Here is an 18,935-nt window from a genome sequence, read left to right on the forward strand (position 1 = left end):
TTTGTAGACATTGTGTTGTTGTTTTTTTGTTGTTGTTCCCGTCATGTCATTAATTCTGTTTGAAACCTAAATCTTTTTTTTTTTTTTTTTTTTTTCATTTCCCTGCTGCAACCAGAACTTGTTCACATTTTGTAGAACACCGCAGTGTGTGTGTGTGTGTGTGTGTGTGTGTGTGTGTGTGTGTGTGTGTGTGTGTGTGTGTGTGGTACGTGCATGTCAGATAGGACCGTTTGTTTTGTTACGTGTCTGCGTGCAGAGCTGACGTTCGGCGACGCAGCTGTTCTGCATCCAAATCAGTGCTTCACAAAAAAAAATAGAGAAAAGTTGGAATCTTTATATTTTCTTAAAAAGGGCTGCCTTTCTCTCGTGTAAATAATCTAAAATGAAATATATAGATATGAATATATCCTCTAGTGCATTGCCTGTAAATGTTTTTCTGCACTGGGTCACGTGTGTGTGTGTGTGTGTGTGTGTGTGTGTGTGTGTGTGTGTGTGTGTGTGTGTGTGTGTGTGTGTGTGTGTGTAGTTTGATTCCCAGGGCCGCTGTAGAGGCGGATGATGAATTCTCCTCCGAGTGTTTGCCACTAGTCTCTGCTTCATCCTCTGAGCCATTTAGAAACAAAACAAAAAGAAAAAAAAAAAAGTATCTCCATGTTCTCGCTTCGATTACATCTTTCTAAGGTCAGGTCATGCACTTGTTACTCTTCACAATAGTTGAAATCGACCTTGGCCCCCTTTTCACCCTTTGGTCTGTACACAATACTAACTGGTGCTATACTTAGGATTCAGGATTCAGCTGTTTGTCTGTGTTGCCTCACACAGTTAGGTCGACCTCTGTTCGACCTCTGCTACATTATTGCGTTAGCTGTCAGTTATTTGCTGTGGTGTGCATTTAAATGCAAAAGATCCTAATGGCCCCTAAACATGCAATAAAATAAAAATCCTACTGAAAGGGAAGCCTGTGGTTGGACAACCACAAACTTCTACCCTCATATTTCCTAAAAGCCTGAAGATTAGCACTATGTTTTATTACATTTTTATGTCCTGCTATTTTAAAATATATCTTATGTAACGTTCCCCCTTCCTTCATATTAGCACTGTTGAAGGCTACCAGCATGCTTTTGTTGACGTCTGCTGCCAGTAATACCAGTAATACCATCACTCTTGGCTCTAAACGAGATTTTTTTCTGCCTGTGATTGACAGGTCTGACACCTGCTCCGGGTCTGGCTTGCAAGCTCAGGTTTGAGATAATCTGTTCACGGCTTCATGTCAAGTGCCAAAAATGTTGTCTTTTTAAAATCATTCACACGACCAGCGCTAGAAAACGACTCCCCCGGTGTGCCACAGCTGAAAGATTTCCTTCTCATCCTTTAATTGCTCGCGTTACATTCTTCCACGTGGTCCTACGGAGGTGGGTGATGAAGCACCGAGGGCCGTGCGAGCCGGCTCGGGTCCAGTTGCCGCGGTCACCAGCCCTGGCAGAGAAACACGAGTGGTGTGAGACTCCAGGCTGGATGAGGGTGTCGCTCTCTGACGACACATCAAGCAATGCACAGCAATAGGTGGGGGGAGGGGGGGAGGAGGGGGGGGTGGACCGGACCGGACCGAGCCGAGCCGAGCCGGGCCGGGCCGGGCCGAGCCTCGGTGTGCTCCGTCTAGTTGAGTCGCTGTTCACGTTGAAGTTGCTTTGTGCACTGACGTTTGCACACAAGTGGAAACTTTAACCAAGCTCTGCATTGCACTTACCAAACTATTTGATATATATTGTAATTTGTACATATGTTTTGATTTAAGCTAACGGCATTTAGAAAATGCAATAAGATTTCTGTTCCCTCTGCGGATGATGATGATGATGATGATGATGATGATGTGTTTTGTGTGTGTGTCTCTTTTTAAAAAGCCAAGGCATCTCATATTGCTGTAACAGAACCCCCCACATGGCACGTCTGTCTATTCACACTGTCGCCCGGTAATGTGGACGTCTAATGAAACTTCTGAAAGGTACCATTGACGTCGCCACAACCTACCGGGCATCTCCGTGTTGTCTTTTTCATTGTGCATGCTGGTTCATTTGCACAATGTGTTTTTTTTAATTTAGGATGGATTTTAAATACACCTTAAAAGAGAGAAATCCAGCTGTTGTTCACTACATGCGAGTCTTGTGAACGCTACACAGATGTGCTCTTTCACTTTGCCCTTGCCTACTCTGAGCTTCATGTGCTAGATGAGAACTTAAATGTCATCTTGCCTTTTGCATATTGGTCAGGGTGTCACTGGTGAGACTTTCGGTTTGTTGCAGATTGTGTGTATCACCATGACGATTACTTTCCTTTTGAATTTCTGGTTTATTTTAAGAGTAATGCACAAAGCAAACCCAGTTTGTATTTCTGTAAAATATGTCATTTCATTTTTAAAATGACATGAATGACTATTTTTGTATTTATAATTTGTTTATGTTCTGTAACCTAATTGTTTTTGTTTTTTTCTGTCTTATTGTAATATATTTTTGTCACTTTACCACCGCGGCACAGATCACGCAGGCGTAATTGTGTGCTGCCGCCATGATTCATCGAGCGTCACTGTTATGTACGATGTTGTGATTTCCGAGGCTCATGCTCACCGCTACTTTAATGAATTTTGGGAGAGAGGCTGATGAAAATCTGCAAACGTGAAATCTGCAAAAAGAAAGCGATGTTGAAATTTGAGTTTGTACGCATTTTTATTATGGCCTAACCAATGTCATGTTTTGCCACCACTCTCACCAAAGTGCTTGTACACAGAAAGCAGATGGATGACTTAACACCTGGTCGGCAACAGGCTGCCGCTCCGTTTGTGTCCGAGAGAGAAGAACTCCTTTTGAAACTGATGTCAATGTTAGCCAAAATGACCACTCTGCTTCTTTTACATTTCCCATTGTGTGTCTGGAGTAAAGGTGATGATCTTGAATTTTATATCCTGTGGATTAATACTGGAAGTACAAGATAACATTAGGTGTAAAAAAAAACAAACTAAAAAAAACAGTAGCTTTTCACATTTTATCATGTTTGATTGAAGACATTTTACATACATTTTAGTCCGTTTGTGTGGTGCAGTTGTACCCAGTTTAAAATAAATGCCTGCCTTAAAAGGTGCCGTGTGCTCTTCTGCATTTCTTATAAGTACAAGAAAATCAGTCCATACAAGGGATATTCCAAAATATCTGTATTTGCATTTTAAAGACAGTGTCTGCATAGAAAAAAACAGCCATTTAAAAACCAATGTTGGTCAAAGATTAACACTCAACAGCATCAACATGTTCCAACTTTCCTTGGCGGAGGCACTGTGTGATAACAGTAATTCTTTGAGGTCATAACTTTTTCATAAATAAAATTGGTGTTGGCGACTGCAGCATTAAAAATGCATTTTAATGATCAGTATCGACATGCTTTCATGCCATGGAAGTCAAATAGGTCCGACATTAAGCTTTGGAGTGTCAAAACAAAGACACCCAATTTTGGCCTGCCCTCAACATTTGAGAACTAAAAGTCACTTATTGTATTAAACTGTATTTATTTAAACATCCTAACAAACAAGCTGTAATACTGACAAAGTCCTTGACCCTTTTTGTGGTTGTTTCTTTTCTTCAGACCACAGTGTAATTAGAAAAAAAGCACCAGTTTCATTCTAGGAAAGGGCTGATTTGCATAAATGTAAACAAACCAATACAGAAGACTGTATACTTGTGCTACAAATGGGATGTGTGCCATTTATACAACACTACGTTACAGCAAATGCAGCTGCAGCATAATCCCTTTAACCACTGCTATTCATCATCCACTGGTATTATCTTGTATGCATATCAACCCAGAACTATTATAGTCCATTATATTCTTGGATTCCAAGCATGCATGCCCCCCCCCCCCTCCCCCACCCCCTTAAAAAGAAGTAATTCTCATTTTGCACAGTCGGCTTTCTGAAAGCATTCATGGAGGAAATGTCTTTCAGTCCTACAGCGGACAGAGGAAGCACAATCTGACGTAACGCCAGCATGATTATAGAAAATAAAATAAAAGTACGAAGGCATTCGCTCGTGTGCTTAGTGGGACTTCAGCTCGTCCGTGCGGCGACGCGGTGAGTTTTACTTGTCGGAGGCGCGGATGTAGACCAGAGAGGACAGAAGCAGGAGCTCCGGCGGTTTGTGTAACAGGATCAGATTATCGCTCCTCAGGCCGTCATAGTGCATCCAGCAGCCGTCGATCTGGAAGGCTGCAGAGTAGTGATGGTCCTCCTTGTTGAAGAGTGTGGCGCCCTCTAATAAATACCTGCAGAGAAAAACAAACAAACGGTGTATATGTAAACTGAAAAAAAGAAATCTGAATTTCATTTTTTGGAGACTCTTGAGCAAGACGGTCATTTCAGAGGAGGTTAATTTCACCAGCGTTTTTAATGTTGTGTTTTCTAAATTTAAGTTTTCCAGCTTGCAGAGACAAATTCAGTTAATTATGTTGATTATTTCAGTGTCAAAATATGAATCATGCCCATCATAACAGATCATTGCTACACCGTTGATGTACATTAAAACCCGGCAAACCATTATTTGCAAGTTCTCGGCTATTTAGAAAATTATTTTCCAAACAGAGTTAATATTTCATTAATAACCATTTACTATTGTTTAAGACACATTATTTTTTGTTTTGTTTTTATATCTCTACTGAATTGCTGGAAACGTGGCCTTGTGCCAAATCTACAGCAGCGGCTGCATAAGGCTGCAGCTTGCACCACTGTGCGGCTGCAGCGCTGGATGCTTCGTACCTGCGCTGACAGAGAGCCAGATGGTACGGGACGTAGGACAGCTCCTCGGACTTCCACCGCTGCATGTTGAGAATAACGAAGGGCGGAGGTCCGTGGCAGAAAACTCTCTGAGAGAACTCCCGCAGGCCGTCGCACCTGTCGGGGAAAAACATTCAACGTGACGAATAAATGAATAAATCAATCAAATGTAGGACCTTCCACGGCGTCTCACCCCAGTTCTGAGCAGAGAAGCAGCTTCGGGCAGAAGAACTCGTCCACGGCCGACTGAATTGGGTCTCTGTGTGGCAGCTCGTGAGGAGGACTGGAGGGGAAAACACATCAAGTGGAAATGATAAGAAATCACATCCAGTTACGCTCCATTCATTTGTATTCGACTGACTTTGTGACAGGATAATGTGGTAACTCTGTAAAAACAATGAGTTTATGTTGCACTAAAAACCGGTGGATTAATCTGCGTGTAGAGAGAAAGACAGGAAGGCAACTCCTTTTATATTGAGTGAAAGAAAATGACTTCCTATTGACACCATGTCCAGGTGAGCTTTGCTGAGGGGACATTAGATATATTTTTTAAACATTGGAGTTGCACCAAGTTCACCTTGAAGCCTCCAGGATACCCCCCCCCCCCCCCCCCCCACCGCCTGTGTGACCTGATGCTGATGGTGGTCTTGATGAAGTCCTGGAAGCGGGCCGGACAGCTCCAGTCGGTGCACAGGCTCTCCTGCTCGGTGGACATCAGGTTCTCCAGGTTCTCCGTGAAGTTCTCGTGCTCGTTGCCGAACAGGTCGATCTCTAGCGCCGCCCGGTGGACGTCGGAGCGGTACTGCCTCTTGGACATCCTGTCCCAGATCCACAGCATCTTCACCGCCGTGTAGTCGCAGGAGTCCATCAGGTAGAGGAAGTGCTCCACGAACTGTTTGCCCAGGAAGACGGCCAGCTCCCGGCGGAAGCCCTGGTTGTCCCGCAGGACCACGTACAGGATCATGAGGAAGCCGTCGATGGTGCAGGTGTTTTTCAGGTGGATCTTCACGTACAGAGGGGTGCATGAGATGGCCTTGCGCCCCGCCTTGATGGTGAAGACGCCCCCCCACGGCAGCACGGGCCTCCAGAAAGACCGGTCCTCTTTGTCGTTGTTGTTTATGGAGGCACGGATTTCTTCAAACAGCGTCTTGGACCTAAAGAGACACGATGGACATGAGGTTTGGAGACACGAGGGACATCTGAGGGAGCTGCACCGCTGGATTTGGACCGGATCCTTTGGAAAGGAACCACTTCAGCAGCAACGTAAGAAAAGTCCAAGTTAACCTTCCGGGGAAATTGTCAAAAGCCGTAAAGCCTGCTGAGCTCAACACATTTAGCGCCATGCATGAACTGACCTCTCGAAGTGGAGGCTGCTGTCTGGGTCCGTCCGGTTCCGGAGGTCCTCGGCGGCCTTCAGAACACACAAACCCTCCATAGCTCGCTGCGGGTCTTCATGTCTCAACGTCGCACTTCGAGCCTCGTGAATGAGGAGCGGGCCGGGCCGAGGTGAGCGGGCCGGGCCGGGCCGAGGTGAGGAGAGCGGGCCGGGCCGGGCCGAGGTGAGCGGGCCGGGCCGGGCCGGGCCGAGGTGAGGTGAGCGGGCCGGGCCGAGGAGAGCGGGCCGGGCCGGGCCGAGGTGAGCGGGCCGAGGTGAGCGGGCCGGGCCGGGCCGAGGAGAGCGGGCCGGGCCGAGGTGAGGTGAGCGGGCCGGGCCGAGGTGAGGTGAGCGGGCCGGACCGAGGAGAGGTGAGCGGGCCGGGCCGAGGTGAGGTGAGCGGGCCGAGGTGAGGTGAGCGGGCCGGACCGAGGTGAGGTGAGCGGGCCGGGCCGAGGTGAGGTGAGCGGGCCGAGGTGAGGTGAGCGGGCCGGACCGAGGTGAGGTGAGCGGGCCGGGCCGAGGAGATGTTCGGAGGATGTAAATCTCAACAGCGTCAACAACGGTGCTGCCCTCTGCTGCTGCGCGAGCGCACGACAGAATCACACCCCCTTCGCCCCGCCCCATTTCCCCCCCGCAACACGGCTGGGGAATGCCATTGGTTAAGAGTTCTAACGCGGTCTTAAAGTAGATGTGTAATTGGCTGTCAGAGGTGCCGATCGTGACTAACGCCGCCCTTCGGTGTCGACGTTGGACGGAATTCTTGAAACGTGATACGCTGTTTTTTCAGCGTGGTGACGTAATGGGAAACGGAGGCTTTTTGAACGGCTCGCGCTAGATTCGATCGGCGGGATGGATAACCCCGTCTGTGATTGGTTGTTGATGTGGGTGGGTCAAAAGTTAGGGTTCCGATTGGTTAGGGACCGCTTGAGTGACAAGCGAAACAACCAATCAGCACAACAGCGTACAACCACGATATCGTAGAGTTTAGCGCCTGCGTCCCTTCAGCTGCTCCAATCTAGCACCAAAACTTCGTTGAAACTACCTGGTCGTCTCGCTCCTCTTCTCGGGAGGCAGTGCGCGTGCAGGACAACACCTTCACCAGCTGGGGGACGCAGACTGTTCGGACGGAAAGATGGCAAATGCTCAAATAATAAGCGGGAAAGAGGTTTCAGCGTGAGTGTCAACATTTCTTTACCTGCAGGTTTCTGGAGAGCAGATAACGAGCAGCCCGACGAAACGTGTCTGCGGCTGACTAACCTGCTAACTAACCTGCTAACCAGCTGAGTTACAGTCACAGCTGCAGTTAATACGAGTCTTATGCACGTTTTAAGTCGATATCTAATGGAAGTAATCTCGCTCACGCTGACAGCATGTTAATGACTTCATAACTTGGTCCGAGTAGTGTGCACATGATGCTAATTTATAAACTAGTGGGTGGTCTGTCTGGAGGGGATGTTGGCGGAGTTATTGTAAATGCACATTTATTTTTTGGTGGTAACTGATAAGGTTTAAGGTCACGAGCTGCTTTGAAGTGAAAGACTTTAAATCCTGCAGTATTATGAAACCAGCTCTGGTGTGTGATGTGATCTTTGTCCTCTTGGTCCAGTGGACTCAAGTGGAAAAGCTGACAAACACCCAACTCAGCAATTGCAAAGTTAAAAAACTAAAACAAATACCTGCATCAACTTATCAAGATTTGGATTTTTTTTTTAATTTTTTTAAGCATAATCTGCAAAACTTTTGACTAAATCCAAGAAGTTTTGTGTGCTAAGAGACAAAAGCTTTCCTTTTTGGATTTAGCTGCATGTGCCTGTCACAAGACACATGACAGCCTGCAGCATGTTAACTGGCCCTCACAGTCCTCATTAGTCAAATTATTTCATGCAACAAAGATCCACAGATCAGCTGTTCCTACAGCAGGGAGGGATTCACATTCACTGTCTGAATCACTAGTGATTGTGGTGGATAAGTGACCGAGTTTTGAATGAATGTCCTGCATTCATCAGAAGATGGTGTCAGTAGTATATTGTGATATTATTTAAAATACGTTTGTGCCATTCTCATCTGCTGCATCATGTCCTCATAAAAAAAACACAATAAATTATGTCCCTGGGGTCTTGAAGATATTAGGAATCTAGAATTAACTGTTAAACACCAACTTCACAAGGTATCACTTGAAAAACTTACTGTAATGTACGAACACGCGCTATTTTGAGTGCATAAATGAATTCACATTGACAAGTATGGAAACATGCAGTACCCTGATGATGTACTCAATAAATCAGATCATTGATGAATTTAATATAAAAGAAACGCAGTAGCTTTGTTAAGACAAACATGATGGGTTCTATGAAAAAGATTTTAATTGCCATAAGCTAAAGTCCAGCAAACATCGGGCCACTTCTGTCTGGCTTGTGATTGGTTCATCTTACTTCACCTGCTCTTTAGCTCTTCACACAGTATTGGAATGTTTCCCAATCAAACAAATAAAGATAAAGTAAATAAAGTAAAGTAAAGATGATCAATAAATCCGTTTTTTTGACGAGATATTCTGATGACCTGGCTTTGCATTGACGGCTGAAGATTGGGAAATGATCTGCAGTTTTTACAACATGGCCACGATGGTATTTATCTGGGTACAAAATCTCAAACTATTTCAAGAAAATAGAATGACTTTATCCGTATAGTGCCATAAAAGTAATAAACTTTATTTATACAGCACCTTTCATCCAAGAAATGCAGTTCAAAGTGCTTCACAGCAAGAGAATCGCATGCATTGTTTCACATAAAACCAGGTATAAAGGAACATTTAAAAATATAGAAAAGAAATGAGATGCATAAGCACAGATAAAATTAAACAGAAATAGAGTTAAAATATAAAACTAGTAACTCCTGCTGTAATAGTGCATGAAGAGTTCGCCTGTTGTTGCACAGAGAGGAAAACTCCGCTGTTGTCTTGTGTTTTTTCAGGCAGGTGAGGCAGCGTCTGAAGAGGGATGTGGAGCAGATGAAACTCCAGGATCCCGACTTCAGACCTGGTCTCGTGGTTTTACAGGTAAGTTGAGAGTAAAACCTGGTTTGGATGGCCGATTCTCTCGTGGCCCGTCCTTGGAGATGATTGACGGGTGAGGATGTGGGTTGCTTTTTGTCTTCTTGGCGACAGTGTGCATGAATGTTTTCTACCATCGGCTCTTCGTGTCCTTGTAGGTTGGAGATCGCGATGATTCGAATCTGTACATCAGCATGAAGCTGAAAGCAGCAGCGGAGGTAAATAAGATCTTCTTTTTAATGTTCAGTCGATTTACATGGAGAATATATGCCACACTTCTATTCTACATTGTTTTGGTTAACGACAACTTTTAATGACAAACTCTCCTTTTTATTTTTTCTGTCTGCAGATTGGAATCAATGCGACGCATATGAGACTTCCAAAGACTGCTACAGAAGAGGAGGTGAAGGATTAGAGCGACCTCGTACACACACAAGAATATTGTTATCGTAAAAAATACCCTGAAATATTGCTCTGTTATTGTTGTGCCATATCGCCCGCCCTTGTTTTGAAGGCGCTCCGTCTGCTCGTAGGTCCTTCACAGCGTCACAGAGGTGAACGAGAACTCGTCCGTCCACGGTCTCATCGTGCAGCTGCCCTTAGACTCCATCCACAAGATCAACACGGAGAAAGTCACGAACGCCGTGTCTCCAGTGAAGGACGTCGACGGGTAAGATGAACTCGGAAACATCAGGGAGAACTTTGTTTTGTTTTTTTCTTTAAAGGTTGCTCACAAAATATTTGTTTTGTTTGCTTCCTTTCAAGTCCAGTTAAAAGGAAATGTCACCTGGTTGCTTTCAGTTTGATTGATTTCAGATCTTCGGCTCATGTTGATCAGTGTGTTCTGATCTGTTTACAGACTCACCAGCATAAATGCAGGGAAGCTGTCGCGCGGGGATCTGGGCGACTGCTTCATCCCCTGCACACCGAACGGCTGCATGGAGCTGATCAGACAGACGGGTAAACACCGCCATTAATAACCTTAAAAGCTGCGTTGCCAAGGAAATGACACGGATACGGCCTGAGTGAACTGACTGTTTCTCTGCAGGCGTCTCTGTGGCGGGGAAGAAAGCCGTAGTGATCGGTCGCAGTAAGATTGTCGGAGCACCGATGCACGACCTGCTGCTGTGGAACCACGCCACCGTCACCACCTGTCACTCAAAAACCACCGATCTTGCTGGAGAGGTACGACTCGACGTCTGAGAACGATCTCGGATACGATGATCGTCACTATAATTCTCTTTAGCGGTTGCAGGTGTCAAACATGCAGGCGGAGCATCAATTTTTTATGTCTATAGGTTTTTTTAATCTATATATATATATATATATATATATATATATATATATATATATATATATATATATATATATATATATATATATATATAATGCTGACAGAGGCGACTATTTAAAATCCAGACATGTGACTAATCGGTTAACGTTTCGATACACCAAAGATGTATTTACGTTCTTATTTTGACAATAGCACGAGCTGCTTGTTTAAAAGGAGAAGTTTGGTAATTGTCGTTTTTGAGACTCCATCAACAATTGGTCATAATTACAGATCTCTGCTGCCATCATGTGGCATAAACAATAACTGTATCTTGCCAGATTTGCACTTTTCTATTCGTTCATCTTTGTGTCTGTGTTACACATTTTGTCTCCTTATGGAAATGCATTTTTTTCTGTTTCTGCTCAGCTGGGTAGAGCAGACATCCTGGTGGTCGGTATCGGAAAAGCAGAGATGGTGAAAGGAGAGTGGATCAAGAAGGGAGCGGTGGTCATTGACTGCGGCATTAACTACATCCCAGGTACTACTACTACTACTACTACTACTACTACTACTACTACAGTCACAGCGATGTACAGGAGAAGTCAGGAGTAGTTGTTTAGTGTTGACCTACAAAGATTGTGTCTTTCAGATGAGACTAAACCCAGCGGAAAGCGGGTGGTGGGTGACGTCCACTACGCCTCAGCCAAGGAGCAGGCGGGCTTCATCACCCCGGTGCCTGGCGGCGTGGGACCCATGACCGTGGCCATGCTGATGGCGGTGAGGTCCATCTGTACAGATAAACATCATTTAGCCATCAACTGTGAAGTTCATTGAATTTTCCTGAAAGAGGGTCCTCACATTTCTAATACACCTTAAATCTGCTCTCTGCAGTAATTTAAGTTATATTAAATAGTATTTCTCTGTTTCAACCGTTGCCTTTGTGTGTAGAACACCGTGCTGAGTGCAAAGCGTTTCCTGGAGAGCCATCAACCAGGGAAGTGGAACATTTCTTACACCTCGCTCAACCTCCAGAAGCCCGTGCCCAGGTTTGTCCTCCTCTCTTTCCTTTAATCTGAGTCATGTGCTTCACTAACTTGTCACTGAAGAATTCATTTAATTCATTAATCCACTTGCAAAAGGAGTCACTTTAATTCTTTCCCTCACGTTAGAAGTTTTCTAAAAATGGCCGAGTCCTCGTGGTGTCCTCCTTCGCTCTGATTAAAAAAAGGTTTTTTTTGTCTGTGTGTGTTTTCTTTGTAACTCCAACAGTGATATCGTGATCTCTCGCTCCTGCGTGCCCAAGCCCATCGACCATCTAGCCAGGGAGGTGGGCCTGCTGTCGGATGAGGTGGAGCTCTACGGCAAGACCAAGGCCAAGGTCCTGCTGAACATCAGCAAACGCCTGCAATCTCAGCCAGACGGCAGATACGTGGTTGTCACCGGGTACGTTGTCGGCATTTTATCTGCTGTACTGCTTGTTTTTTGAAGTTGCCAGATTGACGCGTCCCTGACGAGCCTTTCTGTGTGCAGTATTACGCCCACTCCTCTGGGTGAGGGGAAGAGCACCACCACCGTCGGCCTGGTCCAGGCCCTGGGAGCCCACATGAAGCTCAACGTGTTCGCCTGCGTCCGCCAGCCTTCTCAGGGACCCACGTTCGGCATCAAAGGTGAGCTTTGGAAGAATCTGCACTTGGTGAGAAGGTGTCGCGTGTTAACAGGCTGTAGTCCCGTCCCGGTACGTGTACCTGTAGTTTTGGCTTTTGTCAACAGGTGGCGCTGCAGGAGGTGGATATTCTCAAGTTATTCCAATGGAAGAGGTATGCAGTTTAAGTTTAATGCTGTTGTTATAAAAAAAAAATGCCAAGAAAACACTGCTTTTATTGAATGATTTAATGATATTCGTTCTATTTCTTTTTTCTTTTATTTAAGTTTAACCTCCATCTAACTGGTGACATTCACGCCATCACAGCTGCCAACAACTTGGTGGCTGCTGCCATCGATGCCCGCATGTTCCACGAGTTCACACAATCTGACAAGGTGTGTTTCCCCCCTTCGGCCCGTGGTGTCTCACTGTCGGCAAGTTAATCAGTGAATAGATCGTGACTCATCGTTCCTTCTGCATGCGCACTTTAGGCTCTGTACAATCGCTTGGTCCCACTCAGCGGAGGACAGAGGAAGTTCTCCCCCATCCAGATCAACCGGCTGAAAGTACGTGATCACGTTACCCACTCGTAGGTTTGGACTGAGTACAGGACCACTTCTAACATGAAAGTCTCTTCTCGTGTAGAAACTGGGCATAGAGAAGACGGAGCCGTCCGCCCTCACCGACGAAGAGGTCACCCGCTTTGCCCGCCTGGACATCGAGCCGAGTTCTGTGACATGGCACAGAGGTATGAACATCTCCGCCGTCGTGCTCCGGTGAGTCTACTGGATTCAGCCTCGTGTACAAATGTTCACGTCGTCGTTGCGTTTCTCTTCAGTGTTGGATACCAACGATCGGTTCCTGAGGAAGGTCACTATCGGCCAGGCACCAACTGAAAAGGGCTACACAAGAGAGGTAGGAGGATTTTCATATTATTTATTAAGGGTCACTTTGTGGGAAGATTTACATTTTTAAATGGTGGATAGCTGCTGAACGAAGCTACAGAAATTCTGCACATAATCGGTTTACTCATTTGGGTTGGAAAGACGGAGGTGTTCAGTTTTACTTCGTCTTGCGACTGCAGTTATTGATCCTGAATTTGTCCCGCAGGCCCAGTTTGACATCACGGTGGCCAGTGAAATCATGGCCGTGCTCGCCCTCACCAGCAGCCTGGAGGACATGCGACAGCGTCTGGCCAAGATGGTGGTAGCCACGAGCCGCGGCGGAGAGCCCATCACCACCGAGGACCTGGTCAGCGCTCCGGAGTCACCTTCATGATGAAGGGTTGTGGAAACAAGGCTCCTGTAATGTGATTTTCTTTTCCCTCTCTGCAGGGCGTGAGTGGTGCTCTGACTGTGCTAATGAAAGACGCCATCAAGCCGAACCTGATGCAGACTTTGGAGGTGGGTCACGATAGTTTATCCTACGAGGGTCGATCAATAAGTTCTGAGACGGCTCCTGTTAGATGCCTGTTGGTCCTTTAATCCTTTACTGGAGATTATTCTGCTTCTGTTTGCTGTTGTTGTTCATCAAGTGGCTCCATTTTTCAATTTTCTTTCTGAATCTTTTATGACTCCAACTCGATGCCGGAGCGATAGCCGTGCATTATGTAAATATAATGTGAGTCATCTGAATCCACAGGGAAACCCGGTGTTTGTCCACGCTGGCCCCTTTGCCAACATCGCTCATGGAAACTCCTCCATTCTGGCTGATAAAATCGCTTTAAAGCTGGTTGGACGCGAAGGCTTTGTAGGTAAGTCGGTCAGAAATATGAACTTTGTCCTTCCTGATGGAGCGCTTACACTAAAGCTTTACTCACTTACGTGTCGATCACAGTTTTTATCCGCCGGCCGTCACTCTGCTAAACACTTAACATGTTCTACATCACTGGACCTTTTGCACTGCGCCCAACCGCATCAGCACCATTTGAACTAGGTGCAATTGCAGCATTGTTTAGGTGTATACATGTATGTATTCATTTCTATGCTCCTATATATGTCTATTTATGTTTTATGTCTATTTATGTTTGTCTGTTTTAGTTTTTTTGCACGCTGCGAGTGAAGCTACAACCGGAGTCAAATTCCTTGTATGTGAAAACATACCTGGCCAATAAACTGATTCTGATTCCGATTGATTGTACAAGTGATAGAATAAATGTGATCTATTGGATTGTGTCCATCAGTGACCGAGGCCGGTTTTGGTGCCGACATCGGCATGGAGAAGTTCTTCAACATCAAGTGCCGTTACTCGGGCCTGAGGCCCCACGCGGTGGTGTTGGTGGCGACTGTCCGAGCTCTGAAGATGCACGGAGGAGGACCAATAGTGCGTTTCTCTTTGGATTTTTTTCCCCTCAGTGTCCTCAAATTAGATACTTGAGTGACTTTATTTTGGAAAAAAAAAAAAAATTTACGTATGATTTCACACCAGTTTCACATTTTTTCATTCTGTATTTCCCAACTTAACCATCCAAACAAACACAATAGATATTATCCTGGGTACAGAATAATGTTTTACCCTCTTTCATAACTGGCTTCTAAATAATCATGAAGCATTAACACTTCGTATAGTCACAGCTGATTTACGATTTGGGGAGTTAATTATTGGATGTATTAGATTAACTGACGGATTTCATTTGTTCAGGTCACTGCTGGGATGCCGCTGCCAAAGGAATATGTGGAGGAGGTAATGCAAAAGAGCATGTGTGCTTCACTTTAAATGATTATATTCATCGAGTAGCTGTGTATTAACGTTCGATCATTAAAACATTGTATATTTATTAGTGCGTTTGGAGCGCCTAGAGCCAAGTCTCCTCGTTTGATTAATCACACGTTGTGATACGTTCAAGCTTTTTAAATAGAAACGCGTGTCTCTGCATGCAGAACCTGGAGCTGCTGAAGAACGGCTGCAGCAACATGAGGAAGCAGATAGAAAACGCAAAGCACTTTGGCGTGCCGGTGGTGGTGGCTGTCAATGCTTTCAAGTAGGTGACGCATAATAATGCTGATTTAAAAAAATAAAAGAAACTAAAGCCCTCATTAAATTTACATACTTAAACCACACAGGTCAATTGTTTTTTGTAATTGTACTTAAAGCTGCATTAATCAGCCTTTTCTCTCCTTTGTTGTGCTGAATGGTTTTGCAGGACAGACACTGAGGCCGAGCTGGACTTGGTCTGCAGCATGGCCAAAGCTGCCGGAGCCTTCGACGCCGTGCGCAGCACCCACTGGGCTGAGGGCGGAGCCGGTGCCGTGGCCCTGGGTCGGGCTGTCCAGAAGGCCTGTGAGGCCCCCAGCGACTTCAAGTTCCTCTATGATTTAGAGGTATGGACTCTTTGATTGCTGCAGTCCATCATTGCAGGTTTTTCCTACACTCTTATCAACGATGGCTAAAAATATGTGTTTATATCTGTAATTCCACTTCAGCTCCCGATCGCTGATAAGATTCGAATAATCGCTCAGAAGATCTACGGAGCAGACGATATTGAGCTTCTGCCCGAGGCCCAACACAAGGTGGCGCTCTACACCAAACAGGTCAGCGGTGGACATCATCGTAATTGGGCGGAAGATTCTTTAACGGAGCTATTTTAAAGATCTTTATTTTTGCCTCTCCTCCTCAGGGTTTCGGCAGTCTTCCGATTTGCATGGCAAAGACCCACCTGTCTCTCTCTCACGAAGCAGACAGGAAGGGCGTTCCCGCTGGGTTCGTCCTGCCAATCAGAGACATCCGAGCCAGTGTGGGCGCCGGCTTCCTGTTCCCCCTGGTTGGCACGGTAAGCTATCATTTATAAGGAGTGCCTTACCTTTCCGCAGGTTTACATCTTAGGGTGTGACTCTTCGCTGTTCTGCAGCTGCGCAGGTTCCTGTAGAAATATATCCCAAAAATAAAGTAGGTCGAAGGGCCATTTACACACAAAGGTGTGTGTGTGTGTGTGTGTGGGTGTATAAAAAAAACACACCAAAATGAAAGACCGGTTTCTTTTAATCCATAAATTATTTAAAATATAAACAAAAGCAAATCCCCGTCACTGTTTCCAAAGTCCAGGTTTATGTTTTTCAACTGTCCTTAACCCAAAGATTTTTTATCTTGAAATGAAAATGAAGCAGCAAATCCTCACATTGCATAATTGACCTAAACCATGAATGACTTATCAAAAATGTTGGTGAATAATTGTTTTTATGATCAATTATGCAACTGTAAATGTTGTTTATGTCTTCTAAAACCTGCTCATCCTAGATGCCCACCATCCCCGGCCTGCCCACCCGGCCCTGTTTCTATGACATTGACCTGGACCCTGAGACCGAGCAGGTCAACGGGCTCTTCTAAGAGGTAAAGAAGACAGTTAATGACACACCGTCCATGTGTACGGCTCACACAGGAGGTTTCTCCGTAACAGACCATAGCTGTTAAAATACTCCCTCTGTTTTTTCTTCTTCTTCTTCTCTCGGTGTATAGATGTTACCCATCGGCCTCCACTGAGCCTTAATGAAAAGTCACAGAGTAATAACTGGAACCGCCTCGAGTTCAACCGCTGGTGCTGCTTTTGTTTGTTGTGTTTTCACTCGGATGCTGACGTCTGTAGACGAGTGATTTGGCTGGAGGGCTGCTGACGGGTAAATCAAGCAGCTTAATCACAGTTCATCTCCCCGTTAGTGGCGGTCTGTGGTAGAGAAGTTCTTTTGTTATATCTCACACACGACTCTTTGAGCTTTGTATTAACTACCACTGTATATTTTGTGAGCACTAAAGCAGAGCAATGTTCTCCATTTCAATGTCTTTAACAAGAAAATGACATCACTGGGCCTAAATGCATTAATACAAAATAAGTCTTAACATAAAAATAATGTGGCCTTACAAACTGTATTTTTTGTATAATTTTGGAGTAATCTTTTTCAAATTACCTTTCAAATGTTTTGTATTTTAATTGAAAATTTCCAACACTGTCTAACATTATTGGAGGAATTACCATTGTTGTAAAGCTGAAACTGCCAAAACGTAAATCACTGATTTCTGCTGATCTGTCAGGGAAGATTAAATAAAATCTTTTTTAACCAAAAGTTATTTTTCTGTTTTCTGTCAGACACGTTTAAGTTCATGTAACTCGGTGTCGTAATGAAGTTGTTTGACAGCAGCCCAAGTTAAAACCATAAACTTCAATTTTCATTCAAGCTTAAAATTGTTGATTGTCTCGAGCAGACGGCCTCGTGGGATTAAACGCAGAACAGCTTTTGGCTGTCGCAGGATAAATGTGTTGTAAATTTATAACTGCCTATTGTGAAATATTTTATTTTTCTCTTGGCACTGCAGAGAAGTCGGCAGTGATCAAAGTGATCAGGAATAATTCTGCTTAATAAAGAAAACATACAGTATCTCTTCAGGTTAATACATACAAAACTGTTTTACCGGAGGTCGTGCTGGAATATTTCTTGAGCACAATTTCCCCAAATATCAAACTTTTCCTTCAGAACTATTTTGAGTTTAAAACTTCACACGAGCTTCAAGTTTTGAGAATAAATCGGAGAGCTCCTCCGGACCCTCAAACGGCTGAATCGGTGCTTTATTGGCGTTTTTGGCGTTAAACTGCTTTGTGATCTGTTCTCTTGCACCACCTTTAACTTCAAATGTTTGCACACACAAAAAGATAATAGTAGAGTTTTAAGTGCGTCCAGGCTCTAACTAGTCGAGCCGCTTTGAAACGCGTGATCTTTCTTACGACACAACCCTCGGGACGATATCGTCCCCGGCGACCGGTGACATGCATCATGTTGCTTGTTCATGGTTTATAACCTCACCTGCGTGTTTTGATTGATAACATTGATTTATCATGCGTAGTCTTCATACAGCTGTTTCTTTTATATTTCAATTACATTATCTATTTAATATGTAAATTAGATCATGCTGTTTGGTTTTTATTGAACTCCTTTCTTTCTTCTTATATTGTCAAATATTTTGACAGCGAGTTTACTCTATTGAACCTCATATTTTGAGTATTGTATTAGAGAGGAGCCGATGGCTTTGCATCGTTATCACGCCACTCTAGTTCAGCCAAATAAAGGCGAGGAGTGTTTGTAACATCACATTCACACGCCAACACAACATGTCTGAGCCCGCTGAAATTCAACTTTTAAACTTGTTAAACTAAAACATTCACTCAAAAGATCCCATCTGGTCCTGATAAATGTGTGCTCGCTTTATTTCGATGTGAATAAGGTGCAAACAAGTTCTCGTTTTCTGGATTAGTTTATTTGAGATGTATTTGATTCTGGACAATCATAGTCACCGAATGTTGATTCAGTGGTTTATTCATCATTTATTTGGGACCGTCATTGTTTTTTTATTCACGTCCACCTTTACCTCCTCGTCCACCTCCGCGTCCTTCTCCACCTTTATCTCCACCTTTATCTCCACCTTTATCTCCACCTTTATCTCCACCTTTATCTCCACCTCTATCTCCTCTTCCACCTCCACGTCCTCCTCCACGTCCTCCTCCTCCTCCACCTCCACGTCCTTTTTCCTTTTTCTTTTTGCCCTGTAAACAACATTAAGATAATATTTGACAACGTCTATTTAAAACACAGACAGATAAATGGCCGTATAGCTTCAAAAGATTGTGAAGTTCTACCTCTCCACCTTGTCCTCCCTCCTGTGGAAGATAATATCAATTAAAAATGCGCCACAAAGTGAAGTAAAACATACTTGTGTGCATAAAGCGCGTATTAGGAGGATGAAAGATGTCTTACTTCATCAGAGGATGCTGACTCCTCCTCTGGCATATCGACATTTTCC

General features: G+C 44.6%; 3 protein-coding genes across 5 annotated transcripts; 1 reads left to right on the forward strand and 2 right to left on the reverse strand.

Moving 5' to 3' along the window:
* Positions 1–3,909: 3,909 nt before the first annotated feature.
* Positions 3,910–6,703, reverse strand: cunh14orf28 (chromosome unknown C14orf28 homolog). Of its 2 annotated transcripts, none has more exons than XM_069724254.1 (5): positions 6,166–6,703; positions 5,440–5,964; positions 5,004–5,093; positions 4,793–4,927; positions 3,910–4,302 (listed from the first exon to the last, which is right to left on the reverse strand). In XM_069724254.1, the coding sequence occupies exons 1-5, from the start codon at positions 6,243–6,245 to the stop codon at positions 4,119–4,121; spliced, it is 1,014 nt and encodes a 337-aa protein (XP_069580355.1). In that variant the 5' UTR covers positions 6,246–6,703; the 3' UTR covers positions 3,910–4,118. The 2 variants fall into 2 exon arrangements, with proteins under 2 accessions (XP_069580355.1, XP_069580354.1); XM_069724253.1 differs by having other exon boundaries at positions 5,440–6,060; positions 6,166–6,318.
* Positions 6,704–7,121: 418 nt separating this feature from the next.
* LOC138636311 (C-1-tetrahydrofolate synthase, cytoplasmic-like) lies at positions 7,122–17,206 on the forward strand. Its single transcript, XM_069724264.1, has 28 exons — positions 7,122–7,361; positions 9,159–9,243; positions 9,396–9,455; positions 9,587–9,640; positions 9,771–9,907; positions 10,097–10,197; positions 10,286–10,422; positions 10,937–11,048; positions 11,160–11,287; positions 11,459–11,556; positions 11,780–11,953; positions 12,041–12,177; positions 12,281–12,327; positions 12,440–12,547; positions 12,644–12,718; positions 12,798–12,900; positions 12,991–13,067; positions 13,263–13,403; positions 13,487–13,555; positions 13,794–13,905; positions 14,335–14,474; positions 14,793–14,834; positions 15,032–15,132; positions 15,295–15,472; positions 15,575–15,682; positions 15,769–15,921; positions 16,386–16,478; positions 16,605–17,206. Exons 1-27 carry the CDS (start codon positions 7,321–7,323, stop codon positions 16,473–16,475), a joined length of 2,808 nt encoding a protein of 935 aa, XP_069580365.1. The 5' UTR covers positions 7,122–7,320; the 3' UTR covers positions 16,476–16,478; positions 16,605–17,206.
* Positions 17,207–18,378: 1,172 nt separating this feature from the next.
* On the reverse strand, positions 18,379–18,935 carry LOC138636318 (20-hydroxyecdysone protein-like). 2 transcript variants are annotated; one of them, XR_011312255.1, is made up of 4 exons: positions 18,890–18,935; positions 18,772–18,792; positions 18,582–18,678; positions 18,379–18,533 (listed from the first exon to the last, which is right to left on the reverse strand). XR_011312255.1 is itself a non-coding variant. In XM_069724272.1 (3 exons), exons 1-3 carry the CDS (start codon positions 18,892–18,894, stop codon positions 18,456–18,458), a joined length of 249 nt encoding a protein of 82 aa, XP_069580373.1. In that variant the 5' UTR covers positions 18,895–18,929; the 3' UTR covers positions 18,379–18,455. The 2 variants fall into 2 exon arrangements, 1 of the variants encoding a protein (XP_069580373.1); XM_069724272.1 differs by having other exon boundaries at positions 18,379–18,678; positions 18,890–18,929.

This window comes from Brachyistius frenatus, unplaced genomic scaffold (assembly GCF_029030835.1).
Source record: "Brachyistius frenatus isolate BFR_SWC_R1_liver_20210118 unplaced genomic scaffold, ASM2903083v1 Contig_368, whole genome shotgun sequence".
NCBI lineage: Eukaryota > Metazoa > Chordata > Actinopteri > Embiotocidae > Brachyistius > Brachyistius frenatus.